Source organism: Teleopsis dalmanni, chromosome 1 (genome assembly GCF_002237135.1).
Source record: "Teleopsis dalmanni isolate 2A chromosome 1, ASM223713v2, whole genome shotgun sequence".
In the NCBI taxonomy this organism is placed as follows: Eukaryota; Metazoa; Arthropoda; class Insecta; order Diptera; family Diopsidae; genus Teleopsis; species Teleopsis dalmanni.
In genome coordinates, this window is record NC_051846.1 from 59,975,216 (window position 1) to 59,988,313 (window position 13,098).

Consider the following 13,098-nt stretch of genomic DNA (forward strand, 5'->3'; position numbering starts at 1 on the left):
ACAATAAAATAATTTGTAATTAATTTCCAGACACTACATCAGCATAAGATCATATTTCTTTTTTTGCATTCTTATGCTGAAGTACGTGCCGTACTTAAAAATCAATCAATTCAAAATCAGTTTTTTTAAACGCTTCATAGTGAGCAAAACTAAAACTCGTCTTTAATTTTTGAACAAAGTCTTCATAGAAGACAAAAAAATTAACTAAATAACAATTGTAAGCCAGACAATTGTAAACTTATACAGAGCTTTGAGATTGAACATAGGCGTTTCAAATTATATCTCAGAGATGTCACAAGGTATTATAAGGCAATTTAGTTCATTTATATTCTGGTTTGTTAAATCTTGAAACCTTACTCTAACCTCTGCACTGCTGCTACAAAAAATTATGATTTTGCTTGTGCTCTTGTATAGATTTAAATGCTTGCAAAAGTATTGAGTTTTAATCTTTGACCTATTTTAAGGAAATTGTTATACAGAGAATTGTTGGACCTATATTTTAAAAAAGAGCGCTTCTAGAAAATTTACAACAGTGATCTGAACGCAACGTACATTTATCTAAGTATGATAATGAGAGTAAAGCTAGTGTTTAGTATCTAACAGGGACTTACTGGGAATACTTTTTGAGGAATATTTTATGTCAGAAATATATCATTAACTTGAATTGGATATAGAAATTTGTTGAAGCGAGAAGAAACACAGTTTTTAATACAGATAATGTTCATTGATAATTTCATAGAGAAATATTATAAACATCACAAATCTTGCTCTATTCACATGACAATATTACGAGGGCATTAACAGTAGATCAGGGAATTGTTATACAAATAAAAGATATGTAAATAAATTGGTAAATGTGATTATTCTCAATATTTAAAAGACTGTTTATTTTAACGTATTCTGCATATAATATTGATAAAACCCATCAGAATATAAGGAAAACCATTTTTGGTTAAACACACCTTAGTTTGACTTTAATAAATTTTTAGGAGTAAAATAACATTTTCTGTTCTCAAACATGTTAGTAAGGTTTCAAAGAAAACCTTTTTAAATGCATGACAACCTATAATCACCAGGAATACATAAACACACAGTCACAGCTGTAATGTGATAAGCATGAAAAAGTTGCCTGCAGGAATACAGGAATAAAAACCGTAGAACTCATGAATAAATTTTTAAAGATTTAACTTAAATATGCGCAAAGCAAATAACACGAGAGGAATTGCACAGCTTAAAGAAATTGGACTGACAACATGTCGCCAACATTGGAACTTTATAAAAACCAACAGCAACAGCAACAAGCAAAGGCATTAACAATAACAACAACAATAATACAGAAAAATCAGCAACAAATTATTGCACAAAGTCAGGGTCGACACGTTAAACTGAACGCGATGGAGAAACATAACCGAACTCCAACAAACATAGTAAACAAACAGTAAGTAGGGGGAAGAAGGGATCAACGATAAGCGGACAGACGATCGGGTGTACATATGCAGCATAACAAAGTAGTAAATTGTGAATTGTTTATAAAACGAGAAAAATACAACGATAAAAAAGCCTTAGACTCGTATCACAAAGCAGTGAGCATATGTTGCACCAGTAAAGCTACCAAAAAGATCGTAAACAATATCTTGAAGCTCAAAATTCAAATATAAACTACAAAAAAAAAATACAATGACGTAGAAAAAAATGAATATCGCGCGATCTGAACACGAGCCACAAATGCTGCAGCTTGAAGACCGGTTTTACTCCTAACACCAGTAAAGTCTCTATGGTTTTCGCAGCAGCTTACGATCATGACGCTTTTATGCTGTAGCAGAAATTGAATTGGTTGAAAGCCTCAATCACGTTCTGGTCGTTCACATATGCCATGCCGGAGCAAAAAATCAATTGGAAAATAAAATGAAATGAAATGAAATTACACAAATGCTAATGGCGATAAGCCCAGCTTTGACTGCAACTCCAACTCCTTGGTTCAGTAACGGCTACATGATGATGTTGAAGCCACACATGAGAATTATAAATGCCGGTTTTAGTTTCGTCTTACTTATGTCAAGCCATAAAAAAGAAAGAATCTTTCAGTATAAATGTTTCTTATTTTTTATCTTTTCATTTATTCACATATTAAAGTGTGACAAGTAATAAATATGATTTGATGCAGTTCGTAAAATTCCTATATAAAATATCAAGTCCTCACGCAAAATATTCCATATATTTTGCTTGTACTTGCAACAAATATGATTAATCTTTTTATCAAAATATTAATAAATTATACATGAAAAATGTTAAAACCTTAAAAAATTAAAAACTTTACTAATGACATGCATTTGTTGAAAATTCATCGAAAATGTAGTTAGCAATTATAGATGCTTTACTTGGTTCTCCAGTTAAATCTTCTCAAATTTAATGTTTTTTTTAAAAATGGAAAAGAACGTAATTTTCATATCGCAACTTTTAACTCCTAATAGATAGGGAATATGGTGGAGAGTATAAATATTTCGAATGCCTTTTTCGTTTTAATTTTGTGAAATTATTATATAGGTATTATTTTTCTTATTGTATATAAAGTCTTTTTAAAATTCAATTTTAAAACCTACACATTCAATTTAGTAAAGTGTACAGTTCCAAACTTCTCACAAGCAATATACTAATATATTTTGAAATGACTTTCATTGAAAATGTTTTCAATAAGTTACTATACTGTTACTACCTTGATAAGATAAATCTGCTGTGTGAATCAAATCAGATTTCGATTCTCAGCGTACTGGAACATACTGGCGTACGCGGAAAAGGTTACGCAGACAAAATAGCCAGAAAAGGAACAGCCACTTCGATGATGAAACCGGTACCTTTCTGTGGATTAGGACATCCTTTCTCTCATAAAAATAAAGGAGAAGCAGAACAAAAAAGGAATACTAGAATAATATATCAGAATTAACACAATCCAAATCACTTATTAGTAGCTATAACAATAGAAGACACAAGGATTGTATGGACCTGTCAAAAGAAAAACTAAGAATCATCACAGAAATCCTAACAGGGAACACCACCTTACGAGACTGGGTATATATAAGGATACAAACTGTAAATTGTGCGAAGAGAATGAGGAGGCAACCATGCATGTACTTTTAGAATGCCATCCCCTAATGCACAACAGAATAGAACACCTTACGAAAGAGGCAATAAAACTTTGTAAAGTAGCTTCTATACTACTTTTTATTGACGCAGTAGGGCTTAGAGATCTATTCTAAACCCAGAAAGGGGCACAATAATTAATTATTTATTATCAAATAAAATTGTGTAATTTTAAGATATTTTTAATATATAACTGTTAAAAATTATCGCTAAAAATTTTACTTAAAAAAACTTTGTTATACCTACATAATTGTAAGAGGTAGCGTATACCTTTCTTTCATTCTTTTTAAATTAAAAAAGTTAATGCATTAACAAATAATTTTTCTGCTTATAATAACGTTAAACATAATGAACTACAATTTATTTTAATCATTATCTTTTATAATTGAAGAAAAAAATAGAATTAAAAAAAATTACCATTAAAAAACATTTCATAAAGGGTCAGTAAAACTCCTCCTAATCACTCCAACTGCTTTTAGTATTCGTACTTCACTGCTGTTTTTACTGCTGAAAACAGTTCGTCATCCTATCACAGCCCTCTTTCCTTAAAATTTGCTGATTATATCAATTTATTATTACTGCAATTTTTTTTGTGTTCTTTTTTTTTCTTAATTTTAATGTACAATATTGTAGGGCTTAGACTTCACTCAAGTTCTCCATTTGCAGGCTTAATGTCTTAAGTACTTTGAAGAATTGCAATCATTACGTTTGTTTTCGTTTGATTCTTCTCCAGTTCGTTTTCTTTGAGTACCGTTTGCGTAGGAAAGTTTTTAAATAAAACTCCAACCTTGTGTTTGTTGTTCTTTAGTAAGTATGGGTAATTGACCGGGTATTCTGACGACGCGTCATAAAGAACAAATAAACGTAGAAATACAAATAAAACAAATATAAGTCTCTTAAGATCGTAAAAGAAGCATGAACAAAGTGCAAATGCGGTCCATAAACCATACTCACTTCGACCTACAAAATGTGAGTTTGCGTTTGACTATTGAATTTAGTTAAATGAGGATTGTGTCGGTCTTTTTGTTATTATTACGATTGTTGTTGTCTTCTTTTTTAATAGCGCTTACAATATATAAACAATAAGAAAAAATAAATAGAGCCTAACAAATTCAGTCAATAGAATTATATCATTTTAACAAAATTCTATCGTGTCACTGAACTGGATTTTTATGTTTAAATGTTTTAAGTATTACTATAATAAAATGTTTTTGTTTTAAGATGTAATTAATTTTTAACAATTTATTTAAATTGTATGAGTAAAGTTTAACTATCAGAAATTAACAGAATATCAGAAAACAATAAGATCTCATCTCTTAAATTATCTTTGAAAATCAATTAATTATTCCATTGTATATTTCATTGAAGATTTAGGATACAACAAGTATTTGGATATCTTTTTTTAACTTAGTCCATCCATTTCTTTCTTAATCACCTTTTTCTATATGTTCCCAAAATAACTCCTGCGATTATGTGCCACCAACGGTGAAAATTAAAGACCTATTAAATTACCTAAATTCGGCAGGATGGATTTAGTCTCTACTCTTCTATACTAGGGTTCTTGCGAGGAATCTGGTAGTAAAACGGCGAAAATCGTTAATTGAGGTACATTTGAAGTGACCTTATGGCCTGCCACTGCAACCAACCAACTAACCATGTGCCACCAATATCTCAGTCATTATTTTATTATAAAAGGCTCTATTATGTTGTCTTCTATGAGTTCATCTGGATTATGATTATAGAATTTTCTGTAAATACATTTTTCAACTGATCCAAATTTATTTTGAAATACTTTTCGCTAAAAACCTGTTCGCTTCCTGTCCTATCATTCATTATATTCTATTGTCATATGGGACTACCAGCTAAAATATTCTCCCATATGCTTTCTAGATAGCATAACGTTTTTTGGGTCCATAAAAACTTATATTAGCTACCTGAATTCTATTCTTGACGACCGACTACTAAACTCAACTGAGTTTAATACGGTGAATAGCACACCAAATTGTCAAAAGCTTTTTACACCTTTAAATTCCCATATGAGTCATTGTGGTATATGATGATGTTAAAATTGTAACTGATATAACCGTATATTTGGTTATTACCAGCAGTATATAGTAAAGTTATTTGCATACCCACACAATTGTAACAATTTCCTCTTATACTAGAGTTCACCTTTATTTTTGGTAGGACATAGTTTAAACAAGATTAAAGATAGTGTGTTTCTCCACAAAATAGTTATATTGTTTTTACTGTGAAATATTCGAAAAAACTGAGACTTAACAATATGAAGAGAATCTATGTCGTATAGAGATATTTTCGTATAGAAAATATTTTTTAAAGATCATAAAAAAGTAAATTTTAACTTACATTTTTAACGTATTAATTTATTAAAAATCTTTTTTCTTCAATTTTCTACGCAAAAAAATATTTAGTGTTTGAAAAGTGTTTGTTATTGAAAAAATATCTAAAAATGTTTATCTCTTAATAGAGCATAATAAATTGCATTAGACAAGCATTTATTATAAATTATTTTAACAACAACATTTTAATAATAATAAACAAAAACTAAGTTACATTGGTAATGAAGAGCTGTACTATAATTGAAAAAACGAAATTGTTTTGTTACAATTTTCTCATATATGTATATTATATTCGCTTTGGCTGTAATTTATAGTACTACACTTATTATTGTATTAGTTATACAAGGTGTTTCTGTATTAAATAGCATAAATTGAAAATATTAATCCTTTATCCAAGAAATTAAAAATATTTATTGGAATATGTTTAATATTATTAGATACCAAGTAGCAACTCAACATTACGCTACACGCAGTCTTTGTAGCTTTCAGGCAGGCCTTCAATAGCCTCGAAAGATCAGTATTCATAAACGCTCTGGCATGGGCGAGCGCCCCGCAAAAACTTACTCGATTGGTCGCAAAGATCCTTGCGAACTCATCAGGCAATATTATTATCAATGGACACCTTTCAGAGTCGTTTTCAAAAAGCTCCGGAGTTAATAATGCCTTTCGGCATTATTATTTATATTAACATTACATTACGTCATTCACTGCATTGAAAATCTCTGCAATATTATAACAAAGTCATACCAGATCTGTGCATATGCAGATGATATTGCAATCATTGCAAAAAGCGAAAGAGAGCTATTAAATGTCTTCAAAATAGACATTTTAAATAGATGTTTTTACAAATATTTAGACTTGATGAAATCAAGACTACTATCCAAGGAAAGTAAGCTACGAATGTACAAGACAATAATAAGACCGGTAGCTACATATGGCTCAGAAACATGGACAATGACGAAGGCGGACGAAAAAGCTTTAACAATTTTTGGAAGAAAAATAGTTTGCCAAATCTACGGACCAATCCAAATTGATGCAGAAACTTTTCAAAGACGAACGAATAATGAAATTAAAGAACTGCTTAGAAACGAAAATATAGTGAGATACATTAAGTCACAAAAGTTACAATGGGCTGCTCATGTAACAACAATGGGGTCGGAGAAAAAGCCGAACAGCATATTCAACGCAAAGCCGATGATAACCAGACACAGAGGTAACCCAGAACAAGGTGGGATGAGAACATGTATGGTGATGCAAGAACGATGGAAGTACTGAACTGGAAGAGAGTAGCAGAAGATAGGGACAGATGAAGACAAATCGTGACGGAGGCCAGGGTTCATACTGGACTGTAGTGCCAAATAAGAAGAAGAAGAAAACAAAGTAGAGGCATGTGAAAAAAACTATGCACGCAAAAAATTATCAACCATATAACCATAAAAATCTCCGAAACCACTTATCCAAAAAAATTGTGTTATACAACAATTTTTACTTCAACTAATATTTTTTATTTTATTTTATTTTATTTTATTTTATTTTATTTCATTTCATTTTATTTTATTTTATTTTATTTTATTTTATTTTATTTTATTTTATTTTATTTTATTTTATAACAGTACAATGTTTTATTTTATCTTCTATTACATTATATATCGAAATGTTGAAGGTTATAATTTAATTTTTTTAAAAGCAAATGTGCTATAATTTTAACAAAAAATTTTCAAAATGAAAATCTTAGTTTTTCTATTTTTAATATTTTATTTAATAATGTGTTACTATTTTAAAAACAATTATAGTGAAGATAGTTTATACGAGTATCTTACCATATATTGAGAATTGTCCTAATATCTTCTTGCAAAAGGAGCAACAACACCTACCTTTTTTCATTAAACCGAAGAATAACCTGAATTTAGCACGGAAATACCCTGTACATTATGGGTTAAGAGTAAATAATCTGATATTTTATACTTATTTTTTATGTATACCTACATATATGCATAAAGCATATACAATATAATTACTTCGTATTTGTGTTTATTTGGTTCTTGTCATTTGCAGAAATTTCAACCTCTTACTTTATTTAAATTGAATATTTCGAGTACACTTAAAACTTTTTTATTACATTTTTTTTATTTATGCAAGCATAGCAGTTTCGTATTTCAAAATTATTTTCGATCTTTTGAAATTTTAAATAAAAGGGTAAATAAGAAAGAGTCTTGAAGGAAGGCACGTAAAATGGCCTTAAAATGTCAAACATTATAAATCAACAAAAAACCGCAAATAAATTATTGGGAAATATGCGAATATATATTGTTATTGCCGATTATTATAATTTGTTACGAATTTCTCTGATAACATATTTAATTTGAATTTATATCTTTACTGATAGTTGTTTAATTTTTCAAAGGATAGTGAAATGACTTCATTTGTCATTATCATTGTTCTTAATAGAGAAACATGATTTCAGATATTTATTTTTATAACAATTAGTGAAATCATGTTGGCTTACAATTTGCATAATTTTAACTTACATTAATTTTCTAAGGTTCCATTTATATCCTTATACTGTTAATTTAAAGGGGAAAGTTGTATTTTTTACCTTCAAATCTTACCGTAGTTATCTATTACTCATTTTTTGCAATGTTCTTATTTGACTATAGATTCCTTAATTTCAAGCTTGTGGCTTCTTATATTAATATGTAGTATAATAGTTAGCTTTCATGTTTTAAGCACTGGGTTGTAAATACTACAATTAGTCAGCGATATTGTACATTCACGACTGATGATATTTTTCACTATACTGTTAGTTACTAACAAGTTTAAGATATTTCCCAAAATGGGTATCTCTTTTTCTTTTTATTTTAAGAATTATATTTCTATTATTAAAATCCCGCATGTTATATTTTGTAAAGAACTTCAAAAATAGTAACAATAAATACAAATTTGGGAATTTTTGTTATAAAAAACAAGTACTCAGTTAGCTTCACAGACCCAGTTCGAGAAGACGGTACGTGATAAAAAAGTGTAAAAAGTGCTCGGATATTGTGAATAAAACACAAATTTCAATTTTATTCCAAATTTATTTATCTCCTTCAAAATTTGCTCCTTCTGAAGCGGTACATATATGCCAACGCTTAACCCAATCTTTCATACACTTTTCGTAGGCCCGTGAAAGTATTTCTTTTAGTTCCTTCAGCGAATTCTCTTTTGCCGATTCAATCGACTCAAAACGCTTACCACGAAGGGGCAATTTGAGTTTCGGGAACAGGAAAAAGTCGCACGGATGCAGATCTGGCGAATACGGTGTCTGAGCGATGAGGTAGTTTCAAATTAACAGCTGCTGTAAACAAACTAATTGACAGATAGCGATCAAATTTGTACCATATGTCAAGAAAGGGTGTACCAACATAACAAAAAATTTTTTGAAAAACGTCTAATACTTAAGGAGTAGTTAACACACAACAAAATCCGGATACTTTTTGAACAGAAGGTATAATATACCAAACTACACTATTTATAATAATAAATAGTTTTTTTTTCTTGAAAGAGTTTTTTTTAACACTTAACATCTCAGTAAATATTGAAATGTTGGGTCTAAAATTTCTTTTATATAATAGACTCTTTGTTTAGAACAGTAATTATTAGTTTTAATATTAGTTTTAGTTTTACTCTTTTTTTATAAGCTTAAAGTATTTTTCTTTGAAATCTTTGTACATATTAATATACTCATTAAAATAATTATTATAGTTAATTTATTTATTTAATAATATATGAATAAGTAGATTTTCACTTCACAATTTGTAATGTAAACTTAAATTTGCTTAACTTATAAAAATTAAAGTAAAAATATTTTGTATATATTTAAATATTAATATTCACACTCCTCACCCAGTCTTTCAATTTCATCTAAAATAAAATCAAGCTCTTTTTCATCCAATATAGGAAAACTAGTGAAAACCATGCGAAAGAAATTTCCAATATCACGATATGCTAAGGGTGAGTAACCTACCATAAGAGTACCTTGCCTAATCATACGTTCCTTAATTTTTGGTGCAACCTGAAAAAGCGAAACAAAAAATTACATTCCATTTACATTCAGAAATTAATTTAATTACTGTATATAGACATTCTTTCCACTCCATAGTATTTTCATTGCACCCACGTAAAGCTTTCGGTATGTACCAAAAACAAACATTCATATACTGAAACTCGTCTAATACTAAACGAAAACTTTCTGAACCACGTTGTTTAATTTTTTGTGTAAACATTTTTGCCATATATATTGCATGATCCACCAATTGGCCGTACCCTCCATAGCCACGTGCTTTCAGCATTAACCAAAATTTGAATGCATCAACTTTACGACCGCATTGTACACTTTTGTTTCCTGTATCATATGAAACGTCATAAAATTTATCCTGCTGGAAGAGATAGTTCACTTCGAGAGAATTGCAATGTGAAAGTAAGTCACGCTCTCGAGTTACGAATAATGAACATTGCAATGGAGCGCCTAAAGACTTATGTGGATTCCAAGAGAATGAATCAGAATGTTCAATGCCCGCAACCAAATGATGATTATCATAAGAGAGCATCGCAGAACCGCCTAAACATGCCTAATATGAAGAAATAGGAAATATGTATGATAACAGATAACAGTTAAAATTTTAATATCTTACGTCTATATGCAACCAAAGTCCGTACTGTTTGCATATCGCAGCCACATCATTGAAATTATCAAAAGCACCTAGTACCGTTGTTCCAGCTGTTGCGTTAACAAAGAATGGTTCACGACCTTCAGCTTTAATGCTTTTAATTTTCGACTCTAAATCGGTTGTTAACATTTGACCATACAAGTTTGTCTTCACAACAACACAATTATCACAGCCTAAGCCAATCCAATGAGCTGCTTTCTTAAAACTGTAATGAGATTCTTCCGATGTGAATAATACAAGTGGACGCATGCCAAATAAGCCTTCCGACTTAATCATCGGATAACGCTTATAACGCGCCAAGACAAGGCCATACCTGAAATATAAAATCTCTTCAGATTATCTACGAAAGAATAGCATTAACCTAAACAACGAATTATTGTTAGAAATAAAAAGTGTGACATTTTTGAGTGTTGTGCTTGTTAAGTGGGTAATCGCAAAAAATAACATTAATTGAAATTTTATTGTTTTTACTTTTCTTGTTGTTAGTATTGGACCCACCCATGTTTGTTGATATTATAATTAGCCTCAAAGTAACACTTGCCATTGAACATTTCTGATACAAGCACTTATACAAGAAAATAGACGAGACATGAGTGTTTGGTTTTTATGGTTATGCGCTAATGACTCAAAGTCAAGTACTTGCTGCAGGCGCTACTTTAGGAGTCACCCAAAACTCAAGAGTACTCAAATAATTAGTTTTTTGTTTTTACTATTAAATTTGCTTACATGTTTGAAATCGATCCACCTGGTGAAAATATGCCATCGCCTTCATTGTAGCCAGCAATCTCACACACTTTTCGTATAATTTCAGTTTCGATCAATGAGAAAACAGGAGCCACTTCGAACGTATACCTTTTATATAAGTAAAGTTTAAAAATAGATTTATCAAAATGTAGGTATTTAAAAATAAAATCATAATATTATGAAATACCATTTAGTTTTTATTATTTACATAAAATAGGTGATTCAAGGCTTCAGTTTTAATACCTACTTCACTTTTTTCGAAATTTGTGCAAGTTATAAAGAAATAGATATTCAGGGTAAAAAAATATTAGAAATCGTTGTGAAATTATTTTTAGTCAGAAAATAATAAATTATTATTTTGATACATACTTAACACGTTGAGTATGTAACACAAAGGAACTGGTGATATATGTATATCGGCATAAAATTAAACCAATAAATAATGAAGACCTTAAACATTAATTCTATTTATTCTAACATATATAAGGTTCAGCAAACCATTGAATATACTTTGTATACAATATATAGACAAAACATATATTTGATTACGAATGTAAGGTCTGAAGGCTCACTATCTTATTACGAAGTATTTGATACGGATATAGGGTAACATTAACTTAGGGTATTCTAGCGAGAAAAATGTGAAAGAATATTAATAACATATATCTATGGATATACGTTGTTTTAAACGCTTTATGTACGTTTCTAAATAATGCCAAAAAACATTAAAACGGAATGTTTATTAGCTAAAGAGAAAAAAGAAAGAAAAAAAATTTCAGTCACTCCGACAATTATTTTCATTTAAATGTCAGGCTTGATAAAAATAAATCTGGCCTTGTAACGTGCGATCAGAGAAATGTGTAGTACAGATCACCGAAATCCTACAAGAATATTGTTAAAAGCTACTTTGGATGCAGAAGCTTAAACGAATAGCTAACTTAGTACTGTGCTATCTGGGTATACTAAGGAAAAAAGAAAAAAGTGGTTGTTAGAATCTTTCAATGGATTAACTGATGTAGGTAGTTTAATTTTTGACTAAAAGAAAATTATGTAATTACCTATCTATATAGTCATCTCTTCTTAGAAACAAATACACAAGATCGAATATAATCATCAATACTTAACACTTTGTAATACTTAAATGAAAATTTTATGAATCATTTTTTTATATTAATAATATTTAACTTACGCACTTGTGTTGAGTGCTTCACTTATCCATGTGCCTGCAAGTCCATAAGGATCCATTTGTCCAAATAATTGATTGTGAAATCGACCATGACTAGTTTTGACGGAATATTTTATAACCGAACGAATTATATCTTCAATATCTTTAATTGAATGATTTTCGTGTTCCGAAATTGTAAGATCAATTAATTTCTAATATAAGAAAAAACCATTAATATTTTATTTCAAATATTGTAATGCTTAACATGCTCTTGCACTTTTTTGTATAATATATTACTAAATATGCACGAGTTTACCTAAGTATACTAATTTTTTTTTTATAAATTTTGGTACACCTTCAACCAATATACTTTCCACATTTTAGGATATCCATTTTGTGGTTTCGAGAATAGGTATAAATAAATAAAACACACGTTTGATTGCAATTTCGAACAAATATTTATCTGGACCTTGCTATTAGGTGTAATGCATAACATTCCACTATCTTTCTCGAGGATCCAATGAAGTATTAGATCCTTTATACATATTATACAAATTTGAATTTTGTTTGCTCTATAACAAAACCAATTATTTGTTATAAATAATTAATAATTGTATGTTGCTCGAGTTTTGACAATTACTTCAAATTAAAATAAAATACTATATATAATTGAATATTGTAAGTAAATTAAACTTTAATATTTTTAATTTAAAAAATCAAATAAATATAAAATTACTTATAATGAAATATATTATATGTGTTAACAACACCTAAAATAACCAATTAAACTATTAAGTATAAACATATGAACAAAGAATTAATATTTTTAATGTAACACTCATTGATAAATGAATTGTTTAATATAATTAATTATACAAAAATATAATACGAGCACGACAATAAATCAAAATATTAACGTAGCAAGATTAATTCTCGTCAAAATCAAAAGTAAGTGTCAAAATAGGTCAAACATGCGCTTCAA

The 13,098-nt window shown here is 29.3% G+C and overlaps 1 protein-coding gene across 1 annotated transcript; it reads right to left on the reverse strand.

Annotated features, from left to right (window-relative positions):
- Nucleotides 1–9,319: 9,319 nt before the first annotated feature.
- Nucleotides 9,320–12,277, reverse strand: LOC119668855 (cysteine sulfinic acid decarboxylase-like). Its single transcript, XM_038078521.1, has 5 exons — nt 12,141–12,277; nt 10,934–11,059; nt 10,172–10,520; nt 9,611–10,108; nt 9,320–9,552 (listed from the first exon to the last, which is right to left on the reverse strand). The coding sequence occupies exons 1-5, from the start codon at nt 12,194–12,196 to the stop codon at nt 9,364–9,366; spliced, it is 1,218 nt and encodes a 405-aa protein (XP_037934449.1). The 5' UTR covers nt 12,197–12,277; the 3' UTR covers nt 9,320–9,363.
- Between the last annotated feature and the right edge of the window lie 821 nt (nt 12,278–13,098).

Coding starts and splice junctions, on each gene's coding strand:
- LOC119668855 (XM_038078521.1), bottom strand. CDS start 12,196: ATGGATCCTTATGGACTTGCAGGCACATGGATAAGTGAAGCACTCAAC. Junction 10,109..10,171: donor GACTTTGGTTGCATATAGAC/GTAAGATATTAA, acceptor TCTTCATATTAG/GCATGTTTAGGCGGTTCTGC. Junction 9,553..9,610: donor GGAAAGAATGTCTATATACA/GTAATTAAATTA, acceptor TCGCTTTTTCAG/GTTGCACCAAAAATTAAGGA.